At 42.2% G+C, this 23,436-nt stretch overlaps 1 protein-coding gene across 2 annotated transcripts in view; it reads left to right on the forward strand.

Moving 5' to 3' along the window:
* Nucleotides 1–246: 246 nt before the first annotated feature.
* LOC138981960 (rho GTPase-activating protein 19-like) overlaps nucleotides 247–23,436 on the forward strand; it is a 31,505-nt gene continuing 8,315 nt past the window's right edge. For both annotated transcript variants that reach the window (XR_011460747.1, XM_070355143.1), the window contains exons 1-3: nucleotides 247–345; nucleotides 21,243–21,790; nucleotides 22,018–22,643. Coding sequence is in view for 1 of the 2 variants with exons in the window: in XM_070355143.1 (XP_070211244.1) it covers nucleotides 21,265–21,790; nucleotides 22,018–22,643 (1,152 nt within the window). In the remaining variant the exon portion in view is untranslated. The remainder of the gene's footprint in view (nucleotides 346–21,242; nucleotides 21,791–22,017; nucleotides 22,644–23,436) is intronic.

Raw genomic sequence — 23,436 nt, forward strand, 5'->3', positions numbered from 1 at the left:
CGTCTAAGTCCGAATAAAACACAAAGAGTCACGTTCTTTACACAAACAAATTTTAAAGGCAAGAAAGACATATATAAGAAAGACCTAAGAACAATGGCAATGGCCAATGCTTTGTTGTGAGGCTTGCGGCCACGTTCGACAATCCCAGGCAGAAGAGAACGGCAGGGTAAAGGCCATTCGCCAATGGTTTCCACTCTTTCTCTACGCCACACAAGTTCGTCCAATCAGAGACGCGTTGAGAAATCAAACGCCGCAGACGCGGCTGATTCGAGTTACAATGGCCGACAGAACAGAGAAATCGTAGTGACGTTTTGCGAGGAAAACCTGTGAATTCCTTACGATCTGGTGAGCATCATATGTTTAATTAGTCGAATATGAAATGTGTACGTAGTCTTTCTACTAACTGTAACTTTCATATACTTAAACGTGGCTTTGTGCTGGCGTACGACTTTGTCAAACGGTTGTTACTGAAGCGAAATTCACACCAACCAGTGAAGTGGCCAGTACGGCAGTAGTGGCGAGCGAGGCACGACCCGTTATGCTTGAGATACTCGAGTGGTGTCATAAACTCTGCACCCTGCCTGTGAATGTTCTTGGTAGCCGCGTAAGCAGGCTGGTTGTGTGCAATTATGTTTCGTTTTAGAGCTGATCAAAGGATATGAATGGTTAATTGTTACGCTTTTTATAATCAAGTCACGCAAGTTTACGGACAAAAGTAACACTGGCCACTTAGGCAGAAAAAAATAGGTGTGGTTACGGTAACATAGCCAAAAAAAAATAGGGTAGGAAGGTAGGCAAACACTTTTTTTTTTAAACTTTTTTTCTGTGTACAAATTAAACCTACTTGACAGGGAAATAAGTGTGCGACTCGGGCGCTTTTGCTTTCATTGCGTTTTCTGCACTCGTTTACTTGTTTTTGTGTGTGTATTTTTTTGACAAATGAAATAAAAAGTTATAGGGTCGGCCCAATAAAATAGGGTAGGTCGGGTTACCGTAACCACACCTATTTTTTTTTTAGGCCTTACAGAACACATTGAGTGATTGACTGAGTTATATATCAATTCGAAAATAGCTAGGCGCTGATTTCGGGCCTAAGGACACAGGATTTTGTCCTAAATCAAATATTTTGTCATAGTACTTAGTAGTTGTTGGTTTTACAATTTGCGCCATACAATAAAACCTAATACTTCATTTAATTTTAAAGTTCATGCATAAGTTCCCCTTTTACTATTTAGTTCGTTTTTATTTTTCTAACAGAAGCACAATACATGTAATCAGAAATCTGTGATGAAGTAATTCTTGACTGTTTGTAAAAATATTGTATCATCCAATTTATTTCCTTTGAGTTTAAACAATTAAAGTAAAACCACAAATGATCCATCTTATAACATTGTGAACCATTCCTACCACAATCCAGTCTTAGCTTTTCAGGATTTAAAGTAAGCTGTCATCATAATTCAGGATCAAGGATCAGATTTATTCAAGTGAAAATTTGGTACGCTGATTTTAAAAGCAAGTGTCTATTGTGGCGACTTCAAACATCATTTTTTTCCACGACATATCGTTTGCAGCAGGTGGTCTAGCCTTGTTACTGGTACACGGTTGGCGATGGATATATTATTTATTAGAAACACATGCACTTGTGCAAACATACACACACAAACAAACAACAACAAAAACAGGGGAAAAGATTTGAATTGGATAAGTTGTCCAGGGTTTAACCTGGGAGAAAAAGGCAATGGGACATTTGTCCCCCTCAACCAAATTCTGATGGGACATAGTCGAAGGCAAGAAGCGCCAGAGAGGCCTGTACACGTTTTGACCAAAGATGCAAAATGGTGCAATTCGGTGTGAAAATTAGCCCCTATATCGTGTTATCTCTGTATGTGTGTAAGTCACTAAGTGTGAGTGTGTGTGTAAAGTGTATATTTGGTGGCGCAGTGGTACATATTCTCAATGCGCCCTTTGACGCACTGAAGGGAATTGTGATGGGACATTTTCAGATTTAATGCGCCAATGGCGCAAGGCGAAATCCTGGGTGTCACACAATTTCCAAAACAGAAACTGAACTAGGCACACTCACACAAAAACAAAACAAACAAAAACAGGGGAAAAGAACAGAATTGGATACAATCCCCAAGTGAAGTCCAAAACTGAACCAGGCATGATTTGGAAAGAAAAAAATATCCAACCCTCTTCCTAAAAATAAAATCAGTTTCCTCAATCCTTGCCAACCAGTTCAATGAAGGGAAGTTGGATAACTTGATAAGGCCAGCCAAACCACCATTTAAAGTGAGCAGTAAACGGGAGAGTCCGGCATTTATGGTGTGGGGGTGTTTCTGGGTGAGGTAACCTCTTCCCCTTGGGTCCCCCTCCCTGCCACGGTTCAGCCCCTACCATTGACACCTCAGTTAGCAGTCATTTATCAATCAGACACACACAGCATGCTGTCCAGGGACACTCTGCCCTGGCTAAAGAGTACCTGGGCTCTTCTGTTGTTGCGCTGACAAGCAATCATTCCTCTGACATGGTTTGTGTAGGTGGGCAATTTTCATCTTGTTTGGTTTACATAATTGGAACTGCCAGCTAAGCTATCATTTCTGTGTCGGTTGGAATTTTTTGGATGATTTTCACAGAATGTCAAAAATAAGTTTGTTTATTTCTGACATTCTTTGAAAATCAGAATTCAAAAAATAAGTTTGTCAAAATTCAACCTTTGCGAAGTTATAGTGATACTTTGGTCATGTTCCCAAGTTATGATCCAGTTCCAATGCCAAACAATATTTTACTGTGATTTTACTTTCAGTTTCATAGTTGTATTCATTCAGACATTCTTTTCCCCCCAAAGATGCTGTCTTGTGTTATGAACTGAACAACAATTCAGTGGCAATCTTGTGTTCTGTTGAAATAATTATAAATACTTTAATGACTGTATTACTATATCTCTTTAGTTCTGGAAACTGGTTTCCCAATCACATGAACTCTAGAAATGTTTATTCACCAGTTCTATGACCATCAAGAAAGAATAGACAAAAATAATGTGTCACACTATGAACATTTTGTTTGTCTTTTTGACTCACATGCGAAGCAAAAGTGAGTCTATGTACTCACCCGAGTCGTCCGTCCGTCCGTCCGGAAAACTTTAACGTTGGATATTTCTTGGACACTATTCAGTCTATCAGTATCAAATTTGGCAAGATGGTGTATGATGACAAGGCCCCAAAAAACATACATAGCATCTTGACCTTGCTTCAAGGTCAAGGTCGCAGGGGCCATAAATGTTGTCTAAAAAACAGCTATTTTTCACATTTTTCCCATTTTCTCTGAAGTTTTTGAGATTGAATACCTCACCTATATATGATATATAGGGCAAAGTAAACCCCATCTTTTGATACCAGTTTGGTTTACCTTGCTTCAAGGTCAAGGTCACAGGAGCTCTTCAAAGTTGGATTCTATACATATTTTGAAGTGACCTTGACCCTGAACTATGGAAGATAACTGTTTCAAACTTAAAAATTATGTGGGGCACATGTTATGCTTTCATCATGAGACACATTTGGTCACATATGATCAAGGTCAAGGTCACTTTGACCCTTATGAAATGTGACCAAAATAAGGTAGTGAACCACTAAAAGTGACCATATCTCATGGTAGAAAGAGCCAATAAGCACCATTGTACTTCCTATGTCTTGAATTAACAGCTTTGTGTTCCATGCTAGGTTTAGTTATTTGACCTTGACCCTGAAGGTCAAGGTCATGTAAAGGTCAAGGTCAAGCATGTGAGTCGTATGGGCTTTGCCCTTCTTGTTATCAACTTGTCTTGTAAAACTAAAACTAAAGGACTGTGTACATTAATTAGACTTTTTGAAATGCAAACATGATAAATCTTAAATAGTTTGAGAAAGTTTGAAATATTGTCTACATTTTCCTATTTGTACATTCTTTTTTTTATGTGACAATTTTACTTAGTTATAGTTATAATCATCTGTCCCAATCCTCACAAGTACAGGTCTATCAGTATCAAATGTCAGTTATAACACTTTTACTATCAGCTCTTTAATTATCAAGTGTACCCAATCCATGGCCTTTTTATGGATAAAATGTTTTCTGATCAATATTTTGAACTTACTGTGTACGTTTGCACATTTCTGATACCTTGTGTGTGTTTGTGTGTGTGTGTTTAAACTTAAAGCTGTTTTCTTTCTAGCTGTTGTAGATTTTTTTAATGTTGCTTTTCTACCAGCAGCTGCTGTATCATCTACCAGTGCGACCGCCCGGCTCAGAACGATTCACTATGCAGCGCTGAAAGTCCAGAGAATGGTGCACTAGCCTTTGGCGAGTGCTTCTCTAAATTTACAAGCCAAATAGAAAATTTTACTCGCCAAACCAACAAGACGACTCTTAACTAATTCTGAGGCTTGCATTTGATCATTGCAGTACACCCCAGCGGTATGCATCTGTTTTGATTTGTGTTTCACTGTCACCAGCACACACCAACGGCAACACACACACACACACACACACACACACACACACACACACACACACACACACACACACACACACACACACACACACACAAACAGTTCAATTTGAGCTGACGATCGATGCTGTCGGTTTGGTCTTTGTTTACTTCTTGCTTTTTGAACGCTGACTGAATTGAGGCTGTGGCTCCAACTCAACTGGCAGTAGCAGCTGAGCCGGTGTAACCAATTCAGATTACTCCCGACTACAGATTTCTGAGGACAAAGTGAGAAAATAGAAACAGAAGGAAGAATAATAGAGAAACAAGATAACGTATCAAGTAATCAAGTAGAAAGGGAGACGAAGACATGAAGCGCTAATCTGATGACACTAATACTGGGTGAACAGACGCCACACAAACACACTATGTTATAATGCACCTTGTGGATAGGGGAAACAACTTCACAGACATTTAAGGCATTCATTTTGCTGACTTAGACAACATAGCACGTCCTGTTGTAAATCATTTTGCAAAAAATAAGGGTTTAAAGACAAAGAGCGTTCAATTTGTTTAACAAAAAATGTACATATCTTAAATCATTAAATGCCATAAACGATAAAGTGTACACAATAGGGTGAGTTACTATGTCTTCTTGGTTGCTTGTTTTATGACCTGGAACACAAGGCAGTTTTCTTGAACCGCTGTTTATTAGTCCGTGGATTTCTACTTACTAGCCCGCTCTTCCCTGTTAATTTTTTGTCTTTTGTGTCTTTTCAGTAACTGTCAGTTTCACTGTAATTCTCACCGTGATGGTTGTGAAGGCGTTGCCATGTTGTGTAGATATTTCGAACCGATCAGGTCTGTATGATATTGATCGATCTTTAATCAAAGGCACGTTCTTGTCAAACCATGGGAAAGTAAGGTTTCGCATTGTTGGGATGGCTAGACCGGTTTACTGCGTTTGTTATGGTCCACGACACCCCTCACCCCCATCTCCTTGTTCAGAGTTTATCTTTGCGAGCAACACTCTGGTGTTTTGAGCAACTTTGACGTTTTTTTCTTGACAGATGCGTTGAAAGGACAATCCAATTGTTTATGTGTTCATTTTTAGACAAATTGCGAGACTAAAAGTCGCTGGGTTTCATTGCAATAAGTAACTGACTTACAATTCCTGTACTGTATAGACACTGACTGAACGGGAAGTCCTTTGCGTTTGGCAGGCTGTCGCAGTGGAGTGAGGTATAACTGAATTAACAGTTGAATTTGTTTATATTGTCACCTTGCAAGACGAAACCAGTGGCAGCGAATGAAGAGGTGGCTGCTGAGGCTTTGTCGCTGGTGTTGGCAGTTTAACAAGGTGGCAAAACTCGACTGGTTCACACACCTACGGTCGTGGCCTCGGTCAGTTGTGTACAATTTCTGAAGTCAATGTTGTGCTCAGTTTGAACACTTTACGACCTACCCTTTTAACTCAGGGGGGGGGGGGGGGGGGGGGGGGAGAGGGGGGGAGGGGGGGGGGGGCGGTTGGTTAGGGGGAAAACCACCCGACGAAATTCGGGTGTTGTAAACAATGCTTTTGTTTGTGCACTTGTGTATGTGACTTTTTCACCGGTCGGAAAGCACCATCTCAAGTTCCAAGTCTTCGGCGATGATGAAATGCATTGCAAAATAATGCCTGAGAATCAGTTGCTAATTGGACTCATTTTGGCGATTTTAAGGTCTTCGGTAGCGCCGGCCTGTTTTACATCACACCTTGAACGATGGAATTGATATTTAACGTCCTTAAACGTTGGGCGCGATGGTTTACTACCTATGTGCATTGTTCGGGCGGTCAGTCGCCCAGGCAAAGGGCTGAACGGGGTCGTTGTTCTCGCGGTCAATAAAAAGCTCTCTAGTTGTACGGTACTGCAGCCAGCGCACAAAGCCAGGCTCAGTTTCCCTCTGGTCGGCTACCAGATGGTCCTGAGAGGGGCCCTGTGGACCCACCGGCCCTTGAGGGCCCCAGGTCTCTTAATTTCCCGGTAATTGGCCCTGCATAAGGGCCCTCATTATTCCGCGGCCCAGTGGGAGTTACGCCGAGGCAATCGGGCTCAAGCCTCGGGTGGGTTCCCGCGAGACTATTGGGGGAGAGGGTCCAGGGGAAGGGACTCGTCAGACCGCTGAAAGCAGCCCTTTTAGTTCTGAGAAATTGCCTTCATCCGCTCGTTAGGTTCGCACACATCTCTGTGGGTTCGCAGGCCCCTTCGCTACACTGGACGTTTTGGGGAGGCTGTACTGAGTTTGCCGAGTGAAAGGGATGTTATAGATTGCACTGGAGGCTGTGTGACGCTTCGGAAAGGGTGATGTCGTGAGAGAAACTAGACAGGAAGAGGCTTATTTCCTGCCACTGGCAATCTTATCGTCGCGTTGGATGTGTCTGATGTACTGGACTGAAGTTTGGCCAAACTATTGGCTTAGAAGCTCTTTCTCCTATCTTGGACTTGGGTACGTGTACTTGACTGCTTGTGTTGCCTTCTTTTCTTGACCGGTTCGTTTCACTCGTGGATTGAGATGGGGAGTTGTGACAGTGACAGTTTTAAAATCATGGACTTTATCACTCCTTGTGCCGTCAACTGTGTCAAAGGATTCTCAAGGTATGTTCATCACATCACATTATATTTTCCCTTCATGTGTTTCAGCTGGGTTAGAACACGCGTTTCGTATAGCTTCTTTGCTGTTTTGCTACAATTACATGTATGCGAGATTGTATAGTGTTCAAATAATTCGCTTTAAAACAAATGTGACAAACGGTGGAAGTAGAGGTGGGAGGAATACATGTAATCATTTCCTCCATCAATAAATGTATTTTTCTTTTGCGTTGGTAGTTGCGGAAATATAATTTCGTCCGATATTAGGTCTTAAACTAAGCAAGCGAAATGCCAAAACTATTAAATCGTGCTATAATTTGACACCCTTGCGTGTTAATGTGCGATGGATGAACACAAATCGATTTTTATGTTTGACATGTAATGCCAATGTTTGAACGGCATCGGTAAGATTGAACGAATTTCTTCAATCTTGCACTGGTGGTGGTGCTAATTATTTCGTTAGCGCCGCTGACGCTGACTGATGTCACGGCTGTTGGTAATTATCGGAGAAACTCGGGCTGCAGCATGTTATTTGTGAATCGAGAAGAAATTACCTGCATGAGGAGAAAAGGTCTTCGGATTGAAGAATTTTCTTTCCGATCGAATTAACATGTTAAAAAGAACAGCAACAACAGATTTTTTAATTTGTATTTTTCTTTAGAGTGAAGAAAATATTCATGGGTAATTACATCGAATATAGCCCCAGCATGCAGTATCAGATCACGATAAATTCTTTGCCGCTCAGTTCTAAGTTTGACTTTTAGTGATTAACTGTGTTTGCGAGCTTTGGGTGGTGACAGCTGATTATACGGGAAATCTGATTCACCCTATAGGATTGATCACTAAAAAGTCAAATGACGCTAGTATGTTAAAGACGGTAAAAATTTTTTTTTAAATCTGCATACTTTTTATTATATTTAGTCAAGTTTTGACTAAATATTTTAACGTAGAGGGGGGAATCGAGACGAGGGTCGTGGTGTATGTGTGTGTGTCTGTCTGTCTGTCTGTCTGTCTGTCTGTCTGTCTGTGTGTGTGTGTGTGTGTAGAGCGATTCAGACCAAACTACTGGACCGATCTTTATGAAATTTTACATGAGAGTTCCTGGGATTGATATCCCCGAACATTTTTTTCATTTTTTTGATAAATGTCTTTGATGACGTCATATCCGGCTTTTCGTGAAAGTTGAGGCAGCACTGTCACGCTCTCATTTTTCAATCAAATTGGTTGAAATTTTGGTCAAGTAATCTTCGACGAAGCCCGGACTTCGGTATTGCATTTCAGCTTGGTGGCTTAAAAATTAATTAATGACTTTGGTCATTAAAAATCTTAAAATTTAAAAAAAAAAAAAAATTTATAAAACGATCCAAATTTACGTTCATCTTATTCTCCACCATTTTCTGATTCCAAAAACATATAAATATGTTACATTTGGATTAAAAACAAGCTCTGAAAATTAAATATATAAAAATTATTATCAAAATTAAATTGTCGAAATCAATTTAAAAACACTTTCATCTTATTCCTTGTCGGTTCCTGATTCCAAAAACATATAGATATGATATGTTTGGATTAAAAACACGCTCAGAAAGTTAAAACAAAGAGAGGTACAGAAAAGCGTGCTATCCTTCTTAGCGCAACTACTACCCCGCTCTTCTTGTCAATTTCACTGCCTTTGCCATGAGCGGTGGACTGACGATGCTACGAGTATACTGTCTTGCTGAAAAATGGCATTGCGTTCAGTTTCATTCTGTGAGTTCGACAGCTACTTGACTAAATGTTGTATTTTCGCCTTACGCGACTTGTTTATACTATGTGAAGAAAAGTGGTTGAATTATTTTAATTTCAAGAAAAATTCATGTATTTATTTTTGTTACAATTATTACTTATTTTACTTGCAGGGTATCTTGAAATTACTCACCCTTCCCCTTTACACTTATTGTATCAATTTGATTTACCTGTTCTGGCATATTTAGACAAATGTTTGTTGGTAAGAATTCGTTTGTTTGCGGAAAGATGTCTCTGCAAGTTGCTGCATTTATTTAAGCAAAACCGCCTGGCGTTATCTGTTGTGGCACGTTTTTGCGTTTATAGCTTCAATTAAATTACACTACGTTACAACTGCAAGTGTAGCATGCACCAACAACTTTTGAACTCAAAAGTCAAAGTTGTGTGCGGAGAAAAGAAACCTTCGTTCAGAACCATCAACTAGATTTGGATTCACAGCAGCACGGTGTCTTTTGTTTTTATTTCAAATTAACAGTTCGGACGTGGTTAGCTCACTCTGCTTCCACGGAATACACAAAAATTCAGAAAACTTTGGGGGACCGGTTTAGGAAATTCGGTAATATTTGATACACCAGGGACACAGTATTTGGACCGGAGGTCGGAACTTTAGATGCTCACTCACTCGAGACAAAAGGTTCAGTTTCACACATTCGCGAACTCCAGTCATGTAAACGGTGTGAAACCATGGTCATTATTTGGATAACATTTCCTACAAGTGGACAGGAACCGTGTGTTTGATAACCTTTGTAGTGGAGGTCGGACTTTGGAGTTGGCGATTCTGGTTCACTCTTGACAAAAGCTTTGGTTAGTTCCTCAAATTTGCAAACTACAGTGAAGACATAGCAAGGGACCGAGGCCCTCTGTCAGTGTGTCACGGAGGTGCTGATGGTGCTTGCTGCGTTTCGTCACGGGTACCCGGACCCTTTTGGTGTTGTTACGGTGACGTGGCGAATCAATCAGCCTGCCATTGTCGTCATCGTTTGAGGAGGTGACGGCATCCGCTGCTTTGTGAACACGCCTGAGACTGTTTCTTGTTGACACGACCTGATTGCGCAGGACGTCCTTTTCTTTATTTGGTGTTTAACGTCGTTTTCAACCACGAAGGTTATATCGCGACGGGGAAATGGGGGAGAGGAGCCACTTGTCAATTGTTTCTTGTTCACAAAAGCACTAATCAAAAATTTGCTCCAGGGGCTTGCAACGTAGTACAATGTAGTACCTTACTGGGAGAATGCAAGTTTCCAGTACAAAGGACTTAACATTTCTTACATACTGCTTGACTAAAATCTTTACAAAAATTGACTATATTCTATACAAGAAACACTTAACAAGGGTAAAAAGAGAAACAGAATCCGTTAGTCGCCTCTTACGACATGCTGGGGAGCATCGGGTAAATTATTCCCCCTGCTGGCCTGTGCGCCCCGGCCCCGTGTGACCCCATTGTCCTCCTCCTTGGCCCTGCTCGCCAGCTGCTGGCTAATATGTGCCCGATATAAATTGCATAAAAAATTAAAAAAAGATCCCTGCGCTTAGAACTGTACCCACGGAATACGCGCGATATAAGCCTCATATTGATTGATTGATTGATTTTCCTGACGTCCAGCCAGAACAAAATCTTATGCTTGAGTGGGCGTCAGAAGCTTGAGTGGGTACGACAGTCGTAAAGTAATGAGGGTTGAAGCAAGCTGTTAAATGTTGGAATGGTTTGTGTTGAGTTCGTTTGGATTGATTTTTGAGTCACTTGAGAAAAAGTGACTCTATGTAATCGGTCAGTGTTAGTCTGTCCGGCCGGCCGTCCGGCCGGCCGTCCGTAGACACCACCTTAACGTTGGACTTTTCTCGGAAACTATCAAAGCGATCGGGCTCATATTTTGTTTAGTCGTGACCTCCAATGACCTCTACACTTTAACGATGGTTTCGTTGACCTTTGACCTTTTTCAAGGTCACAGGTCAGCGTCAAAGGAAAAATTAGACATTTTATATCTTTGACAAAGTTCATCGGATGTGATTGAAACTTTGTAGGATTATTCTTTACATCAAAGTATTTACATCTGTAGCCTTTTACGAACGTTATCAGAAAAACAAGGGAGATAACTAGCCTTTTCTGTTCGGCAACACACAACTTAACGTTGGGCTTTTCTCGGAAACTATAAAAGTGACCGGGCTCAAATTTTATGTGAACGTGACTCATTGTGTTGTGAATAGCAATTTCTTCCTGTCCATCTGATGCCTCATATAATATTCAGAACTGCGAAAGTGACTCGATCGAGCGTTTGCTCTTCTTGTTATTTAGATTTTTTTTGTTATCACGGCCTTAGTGCTGGGCAATGACGGTTGTGAATACGACCAAAAGAATGGTCGTTCGCGCACAAACCCACGCACTGTCTCTCTCTCTCTCTCTCTCTCTCTCTCTCTCTCTCTCTCTCTCTCTCTCTCTCTCTCTCTCTCTCTCTCTCTCTCTCTCTCTCTCCCTCTCTCTCTCTCTCTCAAACACGCACATTTGACCATTGTTTCTGCTCTGTCTTTGGTGTGTTTGAACTCATCGGTGAGACCTCTGAAATATCTTTGTTGCCGCCGAAGATACTCGCGTACGGTAGGCTTTTGTGTTTTCAACAACAGACAATAAATCTACCTGTTTCGGCAAAGCGACCGAGTATGGACTGCCTTAATAAATCGGTATCAGACGATGGAGTACTTGTACCAATTCACACATGCTTACCCAATTCTCTCTCTCTCTCTTTCTCTCCTTCCCCCCCCTCTCTCTCTCTCTCTCTCTCTCTCTCTCTCGGTCGGCCGATTAGAAGGACCGTGAAGTACTAATTTTGACACGCTCCGATGACGATGAGTGGTCGCCTAATGGTAGCGTTGTCGCCGATGAGAACTGTAGAGACTCTTCACACACTTCAGCGGCTGAAGAGATGACCCTTTTGTTCATTGTCCCGTTGAGATATATATCGGATCAAATAAAGGGTCGTTCGTGCATAAATGCACACACACAGAGGCACATTGTTTCTGTTCTGTCTTCTGTGAACTCGCCGGTCATGTCTGATTTTCAACTTCTACTGCATCTTCTTCTTAAGAAATATCTTTGTTACCCACGTTTACAGTGAGCTATTGTGTTTTCAACAGCAAACGATGCATATCTACCTTTCTGGCAAAGCGCTGATAACTCGGTATCAGACGATGGCGTACTTGTACCGACTCACACTAGTATGCTTACCCAGGTCTCTCTCTCTCTCTCTCTCTCTCTCTCTCTCTCTCTCTCTCTCTCTCTCTCTCTCTCTCTCTCTCTCTCTCTCTCTCTCTCTCTCTCTCTCCCTCTCTTTCTCTCTCTAGAGAGCTCTCTCTCTCTCACACACATACACACACACACAGGCCTATTGTTTTCCGTGCGTGTACAGATCATGTCTGATTTCCAACTTCATCTTCTTCTTTGCAATATCTTTGTTGTCGCCGAAGATACTCACGTTTACAGCAAGGTATTGTGTTTTCAACTACAAACCATGCATCTACCTGTTTTGCAAAGCGCTGCTAACTCGTTAGCAAACAATGTACTTGTACCAATTAACACATCCTTACCCAGTTTCTCTCTCTCTCTCTCTCTCCTCTCTCTCTCTCTCTCTCTCTCTCTCTCTCTCTCTCTCTCTCTCTCTCTCTCTCTCTCTCTCTCTCTCTCTCTCTCTCTGTCGGCTGATTACAAGGACCGTGAAGTACTTATTTTGACACGCTGCGATGACGATGAGTGGCCGCCTAAATTGGTAGCGCTGAGAACTGCAGAGACTCTCCACACACTTCAGCGGCTGAAGAGATGACCCTTTTGTTCATTGTCCCGTTGCCGATATCGGCCGGCGGCCGCCGTAACTGGCCACTCTCTGAAACGAAGGCGAGGATTGTTCTTGTAATTCTACGAGAAATTGGAAAGTGTTCGGTCTTCTTTAGATGTCATAAAGTTGACATCAAACAGAAAATTAAATTGTCTCTGTTTGTAACATATTAATGAATGATGCAGTACCCTGAAAAGAAATCTTCGAATGCTCAACATTCTTTTTGCAAACATCGAAGATTTCCTCCCCTCCAAGTCTCCTTTTTTGTATGTGTGTATTTTATTTTGTTGTTGTAAGTTATCTCATAGGTTACGCCTTCTTGCGGTATATGTACGCTAATGACTACCTTCTGCCATAGTCAGATACGAGACTGGTGTTTGTTAAGATTTTCCCGCAAATACTACAAAAAAAGGGCGTGGACTTGGAAGACAGTGGTTGGAAATGACTTAACTTCACACTTGAACGCTAATGGTAGTCATTCAACATCAAAAGGGATGAAGTCGGCTGAAACTCAGCAGTCGGAGCTGTTGTCATTTGTACACCAGCTCTCGGCCAGTAAGAACAACTTTGTGGTCTTGCACTGCAGGATAAATCTAGCTCAGCCCTTGAGATGTGTCTCTGCAGCAAATCGCTTGACCATGTTTTATCTTCCTGCAAAACATCCTAGGGCAGTGTAGTTGAAGTGTTGACTAAACGCAAGTGTGTGTTTTCTGTGCGACACGCGCCGGCCCTTTGATGACTGTCACTGTCCGCCAGTGCAACTGCCCCAAGAGTAATGATTGATTTCGTTAATGTTATCCCTTGGCTGTTTTTCCAAAACATTTTAGAGACACACGGTCACCTGTACGGGCGCATGCCATCAGCATTGGATTGAAATTTGTATTTGCTTTTACTTGCTGATTGTGATGCATGTAGTGAAGCTTATCCCAACTGTCTTGTTACCAATCGAATGCCCTTTTGCAATGTATGGCCTACGTTAGTGGTGTGCGACTTTTTCTTCTTCTTCTTCTTCTTCTTTTTCTTTTCTTTCTTTACTTTCTTTAATTGTTGGTGGAACAAAATCGAGCGAGAAAAAATCTGTTTTGCTCATACAGTCATAGGTCGTTTTAAGAGAACTGTATCAGCCGACAGTTCAAAGCAAAGTGAACGTTATGTATTATGTAATTTGAACAACTGGGCGTCTGTCCTGTTATTTTACCCACCGAATTCAAGACCTATGCCTGTTTTCTGCACCAACCACATGCAGATAACTGATAAGCAATAATAACGTGATATTGTCTGCTCAGCCCCCTGTGACGAAACTCGGATTAGACCGTGCAAGCTCGCAAGCAGAAACATCGGCTGCTAGCAAAGAACTGTTGGTAGATGGGAGAAAGCGAGCTGTATGTTGAAACAAGGCCCCCTCGGAGGACATCCTGTAGATGCTTGTAATGTGCATGCTGCTCGCCGGCCACGGTTTGCTTGTGCGTGTGACGAGCAGGCCGTCCTTTGAGACCGTTCCGTCTGGTCGCCGTCTAGACGGATCCCAGGTTGCAGGCCTGCTACATCAAACGGGTGTTACCCAACCGCCTCGAGACTACCCCCAGACAGTCACGCTAGGTGAAGCGGATCGGTCATTGTGCTCAAGTGATGATCGAATTAGTATGAAGATGTTGACCCGTCCAGCCTTTGCCTCTTCTTATCGCCTACGAGGCAGGGGAAGATAGCGAGGGTGCGACAAACGTCTTATCACATGGAAGGTGTTCTTCGAGGACCGCAGAAGTGTCTGTCGTCCCGCTGCTTGGAATTGTTAGTCACAGTTAGAGTAGCTTGAGGTAGAACGTCGCTGTGGCTGCCTTTTTTTTTAAAGACCTTGGTAGCGTGCAGAAGGGTCTCCCTCTCACTCCTGAGGTGCACTTGCGAGTAACAGCTAGAGTGGCTTGAGGTGAAAACGTACTGTGACTTTCTCTTTTTACGACCTTGGCAGTGTGCAGGAGTGTCTCTCTCACTCCTGAGGTGGACTTGCGAGTAACAGCTAGGAGACTGAGTGGCCGAAGGTGGAGAAATGCTGTGACAGTCAGTCCTCTTCTTATCTCCTGGTGTGTAGAACCCCAGATGTCTCTCTCTGGAGGTGGAATTGTTAGCAGCAAAGAAAGTGACAGAAAAGCGGTTGAGGCGAAGAACTGCTGTGAGCAGCTTTATTTTCTGGTGCGTAAACGGTTTCTCGTTCCCGAGGTGAACTTTGCAAGCAGCAAGGAGGGTGGCTGGACAGTGGCAGAGGTGGACAATTTGTGACCAGCTGTCTTTTTCACCAGCATCTCAGGTCGTTATCGGCACCTACAGTGACGGGAAGTAGTAGATGTGAGGAAGAAGTGTGACGGTTTGTACGTGCACGACCGAGTAGAACAGGTTTCTGCCTGGAACAGTGCTGTTTGGCTGAGGACTGTAAACTGCTTCATTTTTGTTCGTATCTTTCCAAATTAGTGTTGTGACTGCACAGACTCGAACGAGACTACAAGTTAGTGTATGTTGCGCAGGATTGTATTGGCAGGGAACTCTTAGTCTGCTTTTTGATGACTGTCACTGAGTCAGTTGCTGTGCATAGCGAAGCCGACTCGGTTTATAAAATGTTGCTTCCAACGGGGTAAGTCGTGTGTGGAACGAACATCAGTTGTTGGTTTTTTTCAGTCATTTTTTTCCAATTGTTTATATATAACATAAAGGATTGGCGAACTTTGATGTCAACTGCAAATTGATATTGTTGTCCCCGTCATGAGGTAGCCCATTTTCTGCATGGTGAATTCCGTCATTGAGTTTGTTTGTTTGTTTGTTTGTTTGCTTAACGCCCAGCCGACCACGAAGGGCCATATCAGGGCGGTGCTGCTTTGACATATAACGTGCGCCACACACAAGACAGAAGTCGCAGCACAGGCTTCATGTCTCACCCAGTCACATTATTCTGACACCGGACCAACCAGTCCTAGCACTAACCCCATAATGCCAGACGCCAGGCGAAGCAGCCACTAGATTGCCAATTTTAAAGTCTTAGGTATGACCCGGCCGGGGTTCGAACCCACGACCTCCCGATCACAGGGCGGACGCCTTACCACTAGGCCACCGTGCCGGTCGTCATTGAGTTACTGCGCGGTGATATAATACTTACATAGTACTTGTACCTTCATTTTTGTTTCATGTGCGCTTTCGCCAGTGCACGTGGATCATTCTAACATTGTAAAGTTCTAGATACAAGACTTGAAGAGAATAGCGTGTATCTCTGTGACGAATTACGAATGACATGAATCGAACTTATCTATCTGTTTTCAGTATACGTTCAAAATTAGCAGAACAGTTGAATCCATTCGTTTTTATCAAAATGGCACTTTTGCGCTTTGACATGATTGTCCTGAGTAATAATTTGTCAATAGTGCATGTGATTTCTCTCTCTCTCTCTCTCTCTCTCTCTCTCTCTCTCTCTCTCTCTCTCTCTCTCTCTCTCTCTCTCTCTCTCTCTCTCTCTCTCTCTCTCTCTCTTTTCTGAGGGTGGTAGGGGATGGGAAAGGTGAAGTAGGAGTCCGTCATTCTGATCATCATCGCTCCACGGCTATCGCCAGTTATCTCTCTGACCGGACGCTAAAGTCCTACGCGAATCTATCAAAACAAGAATACAGAGTTATCTCCCATATGTTGTTCGCGAGCAGTGTTCGCGAGACGAAAATGATTGCAGATTGGCCGACTTCGACAGTGATCTCCGTTCTGTTCTTCACAGTTATAATAAAGACATCGTTCTAAGGTCAAAACAAGTCGAAATTTTGCGACTGCTGCCTCCCGTAATAGGTCTATATGGTTGCATCACTGTCAGAAAAAATCGTCTGCTCCAGCGAGCGCCGAAACCAAACGGTTGATTATCACGTGACACTTTTGCCATATTTAGAGTTGTTTGCACAGTAAATGCAGCCGCGAAAAATAGCTCGCTTGAAACTGTCTTACATATCAATTCCTTTGTAATTTAAAAATTACACAACACCATGAAAAATCATTATGGACGATCGCGAATCTGCTTATATCCATAACACATTACGAAAAGATCTAAATATGTTTATATTTTTTGATTTCCTCGCCAGACAAGGAAAACCAAGGCATCCGGTCAGGGATAGAATGAGAGTCTGTAGGGTTCCTTCTCCTTCCTTTTTTACATTTAGTCAAGTTTTGACTAAATGTTTTAACATAGAGGGGAAATCGAGACGAGGGTCGTGGTGTATGTATGTGTGTGTCTGTCTGTCTGTCTGTCTGTGTGGGTATGTAGAGCGATTCAGACTAAACTACTGGACCGATCTTTATGAAATTTTACATGAGAGTTCCTGGGAATGATATCCCCGGACGTTTTTTTCATTTTTTCGATAAATGTCTTTGATGACGTCATATCCGGCTTTTTGTAAAAGTTGAGGCAGCACTGTCACACCCTCATTTTTCAATCAGAAAAACATTTTCAATGATTGAAATTCTGTCCAAGCAATCTTCGACGAAGGCCGGACTTCGGTATTGCATTTCAGCTTGGTGGCTTAAAAATTAATTAATGACTTTGGTCATTAAAAATCTGAAAATTGTAAAAAAAATATTTTTTTTATAAAACGATCAAAATTTACGTTCATCTTATTCTTCATCATTTTCTGATTCAAAAAACATATAAATATGTTATATTTGGATTAAAAACAAGCTCTGAAAATTAAAGATATAAAAATTATGATCAAAATTAAATTTTCGAAATCAATTTAAAAACACTTTCATCTTATTCCTTGTCGGTTCCTGATTCCAAAAACATATAGATATGATATGTTTGGATTAAAAACACGCTCAGAAAGTTAAAACGAAGAGAGGTACAGAAAAGCGTGCTATCCTTCTCAGCGCAACTACTACCCCGCTCTTCTTGTCAATTTCACTGCCTTTGCCACGAACGGTGGACTGACGATGCTACGAGTATACGGTCTTGCTGAAAAATTGCATTGCGTTCAGTTTCATTCTGTGAGTTCGACAGCTTGACTAAATGTTGTATTTTCGCCTTACGCGACTTGTTTAAAAGGTGTTTTTTTTTAAAGTTTGTTGTTGTTGTTTGTAATTGATACCAGTTTTGTAAAATGGACAACTTTCCACATGTATGGGGAAAACAGGACATTTCATGTTTGTAAATCTGTTTCGTCTTTGCCAAAGTTCAATATCGTGTTTATCTTGCTCAGTTACAACAAATATCTGTTCATTGTAAGGTTACACAGTCCACTACTTTTACTTTTCCTCTTTCCAATCAGATCGCGAAGATTATGGAAAATATCTACATTTTCGCGGTAGGATAACTTTCGCACTTAGAGTTTTTTTTAACTTCGGACTTGGAGAAGTTCAAATGCCGAGCGTGTGCAAGATTAAAATTGAAGGTCTTTACAGTTTAATCCGTACCTTCCAATTTGACCGCTGACCGTGGTATAGCTTTCACGCAATGACCGGTGTTGCTTGAAGCTAATCTCGAAGATTGTCCATGGATTCAAGCGAGCTGTACCCCCGGGCCTGAGAATCCCAAGTCCGCCGTCTGTTCACTCCGGGGGGTTGGGAAAAGGAAAGGTATCAGTAATCCACGCCACCATCACAGCGATAGCCAGCTTGCTTGCGTGTCGCCGTATGGCTCGAGGTCTGGGAAAACTCACGCCACGGCCAATCAACGTAACTTGGGCATTGATAGCTTGCTGGGCGGCGGATGACACAACGCATGAATTTGGTCTGATTGGGATCAAACGATCAATTCGACTGATTACTTACTGTATATGTTTAGCTGTAGTCTTACTGTAGTACAGCTTTGTGTTTTGGGGGGGATTGAGAGCTTATACAAATTTGCGATCTTGATACGGGTGTGTGGTAATGGGACTCACGGAGTGTTGAGTCTGAATACAGACTATACATCAGTGGTGTCTGATTAAACATATATATAAGTGGCGTAGGACGATGATCGGATCACCACCTCCGACTGCCGAATATAAACTGTCATGGGTGAAACTCTTCCGCCAAATAAAATTGGTCAAATAAGGAATTCCTAATATTTTGAAAATCTTTTTTTTTTATTCGCCGGCGATCCGATCCGTATTTCCCCTAACACAGTGACCGGACATCACTGAGTCTTTGTTTCACTGGGCTTTCACTTTGTTTATCGGACTACAGCTTGGCATTTGTTACCATGTTTAATGTGCACATTTGTTTGTTTGAGATACCAGGATAGGCCTACTCAGTTTACCCTTAAAAGCCTGATTTTTCGTTTTCTTCATGGGGGGCTTTCCCCCCCCTGGGCCCCCTAGCAGGGCGTTGCCCCTGCAGGGGCGGACAAGGGAGGGGGTTTCTGGGGTTTCCGGAAAAAAAACAGCCAAAAAATAAAAATATTTTTATGGTGCATTTCTTTATTTTACATTGAGTTTCAATTTTTGGGGTATTAATCAGTGACAAAATCTGCTGCCTGAAACTGGTAATGATCATCCTCAGAATGCACCAGATTGCACCATTTTGCATCCTTTTTTTCAAAATTTTCCGGGGGAGCATGCCCCCGGACCCCCCTAGCAAGCTAGGCGCTTTGCGCCGTCGGCTCGGCGCTTCGCGCCTTCACACCCATATCTTCACAATATACTTTTGGGAAACCCCCCCATAAAATGAACTGATCCGCCCCTGCCCCGCACCTCACCAGGGCTTGGGCGGCCCCTGGACCCCGGCCTCATTTTCCTTATTTTCAATTCTGATCAGTTTCACCCATGTAAACTGAATATCACTACCAAGCATTTGCATGAAAAGAAGTCCGGTCAAATTTGATCCCTTTCTCAAAGTCTTAAATTGCTTCTTTGGAATGCTGGAAAGCGTAACAGTGTAGTAAACTTGCGCTCTCTCTTCCCTCCCCCCCCCCCTCTCTCTGCCCCCTATCTTTCTCTCTCTCTCTCTCTCTCTCTCTCTCTCTCTCTCTCTCTGTCTCTCTTTCTCTCTCTCTCTCTCTTTTATACTTTTGATGAAGTTATGGGGAGATGAAGTCAAACAAAACTGAAATGAGAGGAGGGGGTGGTTGTGGATGATGACATCATATCGTAGATAGCGTCACGCAGCGTCCAGGCATCGTACTGATAACATTCTTGCTCTGACTGAAATTTTGTGATAAGATCAGGCCGTTGTTATAAAAACCATAGATGCGGTATCTGTCTCTGATGTGACTTTAATCTCTTCAGCATTGTCAGCATTTCACCTTGGCTTTGTTGTCTGGATTTAATCACAAGAAAATACAGCTTTTCGGTCTTGCGATTAGCTATGCAGTTAATTAGTGTATCGGCGGTTGATAAATAAATGCTTTGGTGATGCAATATTGTGGCTCCTGAATGCCAAAAGTTAAACAAAGTATCGTTTGTAGAGGGGAACGTGACAACAGTGTCTTACTCTGAGCAACGAACTTAGCTGGAACCACTTCGTGCGCTTGTTGTGGCTACTGGTTTAACAATTTGAAGGACATAAATACTCAGACAGAAACAGGGTATGTCTGTTTTCGTGTGCAACAACTTACTTCTTACCATACAACTTTTAGCTTACAACAGGGGGTGTTTGTTATGTTTTCTTTTTACATTTAGTCAAGTTTTGACTAAAGGTTTTAACAAAGAGGGGGAATCGAGACGAGGGTCGTGGTGTGTGTGTGTCTGTCTGTCTGTCTGTGCGTGTGTGTGTGTGGAGCGATTCAGAGTAAACTACTGGACCGATCTTTATGAAATTTGACATGAGAGTTCCTGGGTATGATATCCCCAGAAGTTTTTTTCAATTTTTTCGACAAATGTCTTTGATGACGTCATATCAGGCTTTTTGTGAAAGTTGAGGCACTGTCACACCCTCATTTTTTAATCAAATTGATTGAAATTTTTGTAAAGCAATCTTCGACAAAGGCTGGACTTCGGTATTGCATTTCAGCTTGGTGGCTTAAAAATTAATTAATGACTTTGGTCATTAAAAATCTGAAAATTGTAATTACATGTAAAACTATTTTTTTATAAAACGATCCAAAACTACGTTTATCTTATTCTTCATCATTTCCTGATTCCAAAAACATATAAATATGTTATATTCGGATTAAAAACAAGCTCTGAAATTTAAAAATATAAAGATTATGATTAAAATTAAATGTCCAAAATCGATTTAAAAACAATTTCATCTTATTCCTTGTCCGTTCCTGATTCCAAAAACATATAGATATGATATGTTTGGATTAAAAACACGTTCAGAAAGTTAAAAAGAATAGAGATATAGAAAAGCGTGCTATCCTCAGCGCAATCGCTACCGCGCCTTTCTGAATTGTTAATTTCACTGCTTTTGCCACGAGCGGTGGACAGACGATGCTACGAGTGTACGGTCTTGCGGAAAAAATGCAATGCGTTCAGTTTCATTCTGTGAGTTCGACTGAGCTTGACTAAATGTTGTATTTTCGCCTTTCGCGACTTGTTTCTTTTTTTCTCAGCTTGAACTTGTTGAGCATTTTTCTTAATTCAGAATCTTTTTTTATTTTTTTTACAGATTTCCAGAGAGCCTGCGCAATATGGACCCCACACCACTGCAGGTCAGCGCTGCGCAGCGCCGCATGCAGCAGATGATGTCTATGGCCCCCCAACAATGTGAAGAACTCATCATCTGCCACCTCAGCAGACGCTTGGATCTGGAGGACGACAAACTGGACGTTCTTCTCAACGGCCGAGGGAAGCCCGGCAAGAAGACCCCTCTGATGCGAATGGCGTCGCCCTTTCAGAGAAAAAGCAAACATGAGCAGGACAAAGACAGCATGGTGTACGCAGACAATCAGATCGACTCGCATCATGTCAATGCCATCAACAAACTGGTTCTGTCCTTGCAAAACATGGAGGATTTACGGAAAGAGGGGCTGTTTCGTGTGAACGGGAGCGTGACCCGCCAGGAAGAACTGAAAGAAAAGATCCTGAAGGACTGCAGTCTTGACCTTTCCCCCTACACAATGCACGACAGGGCCAACGTCATCAAGCAGCTTTTGGGCGACTGTTCTAGTCCACTGCTGCTCAACCGACATTATGAGGCTTTTCGACAAGCTCTTGGTGAGTTATTCTATATTTTTTATTTGCCTTTGCAGTCTCTGGCTGCCCTGTTCTTGACCTTAAGTTTTGAATCTTGAGGTATGGTTAGGGTTATCAAGAATATATGACTTACTACAGGTTTCTTTTTCTTTTTGTAGGAAAAAAAATGTTTATTTCTGTATTTTTTTATACATTTTGACCTTTGTACATGATTGTGTTATTAAACATATCACCACTCTGTCTTTCAGCCTTCAAAGACAACGGCCTAGAGACGGCAGAGCAGCGCTGCTTGCGTGTGGTACAGCTACTGATGTTGCGCCTGCCCAAGAACAACCTGGCGGTGTGCAAGCGACTCATCCCCCTCCTGCACACGGTGGCCCAGGAAGAGGCCTCCAACAGGATGTGCTCCAGGACTCTGGGAACGCTCTTCGCCCCCCACTTCCTGTGTCCCAAGGACGCCAACACCATCGTCTACCACTCCCTGCTGCCAGTGGCTCAGGAGACGGCCGCCTTCATGATCAAATTCGGCGCCAAGATCTTCCAGATCCCCGCAGGACTCAACAGAGACGTCATGCACTTCCTCCGCTCTGAGAAGCGTCTTTCTGATGAATCTTCAGGACACTGCACCCCGGTGAGCACGGCAGTCAGCCCCGTCAATACGTCCTTGACCTTCCGGCCCCGCTCCTTGGACCTTGAGTCAGACAATACCACAAAGGCAGAACTTGCCAAACTCCAGGCGCACATCGAGTCGCTCCCACAGAATGAGAGACGGAAATGGAAGAAGCAGCTAGGTGACGCCTCAGCGCTGGTAGAAACCACAACCACCCCTTGTCGCAAACATGTCCGCAGCAAAAGCATCGGATCCTCCATCAGGGTGAGCAGTCTTTGTGGAGTGCTTTTCATAATACAGCAGAACCCCCCCTTTTCAAGACCAACAACAAAATCAGAGAAAATCAGGTCTAAAACAACTCGCGTAAGGCGAAATTACTACATTTAGTCAAGCTGTGGAACTCAGAATGAAATTGAACGCACTGAATTTTTTCACAATGACCGTAGTCCGCCGCTAGTGCAAAAGGCAGTGAAAGTGACGAGCCTGTTCAGCGCGGTAGCGGTTGCGCTGTGCTGCATAGCACGCTTTACTGTACCTCTCTTCGTTTTAACTTTCTGAGCGTGTTTTTAATCCAAACATATCATATCTATATGTTTTTGGAATCAGGAACCGACAAAGAATAAGATGAAATTATTTTTAAAACGATTTCGGAAATTTAATTTTAATCATAATTTTTATATTTTTAATTTTCAGAGCTTGTTTTTAATCCGAATATAACATTTATATGTTTTTGGAATCAGAACATGATGAAGAATAAAATAAAAGTAATTTTGGATCGTTTTATAAAAAAATAATTTTAATTACAATTTTCAGATTTTTAATGACCAAAGTCATTAATTAATTTTTAAGCCTCCATGCTGAAATGCAATACCGAAGTCCGGCCTTCGTCGAAGATTGCTTGGCCAAAATTTCAATCAATTTGATTGAAAAATGAGGGTGTGACAGTGCCGCCTCAACTTTTACAAAAAGCCGGATATGACGTCATAAAAGACATTTATCGAAAAAATGAAAAAAACGTCTGGGGATTTCATACCCAGGAACTCTCATGTAAAATTTC

Source organism: Littorina saxatilis, linkage group LG12 (assembly GCF_037325665.1).
Source record: "Littorina saxatilis isolate snail1 linkage group LG12, US_GU_Lsax_2.0, whole genome shotgun sequence".
NCBI classification, from domain to species: Eukaryota; Metazoa; Mollusca; class Gastropoda; order Littorinimorpha; family Littorinidae; genus Littorina; species Littorina saxatilis.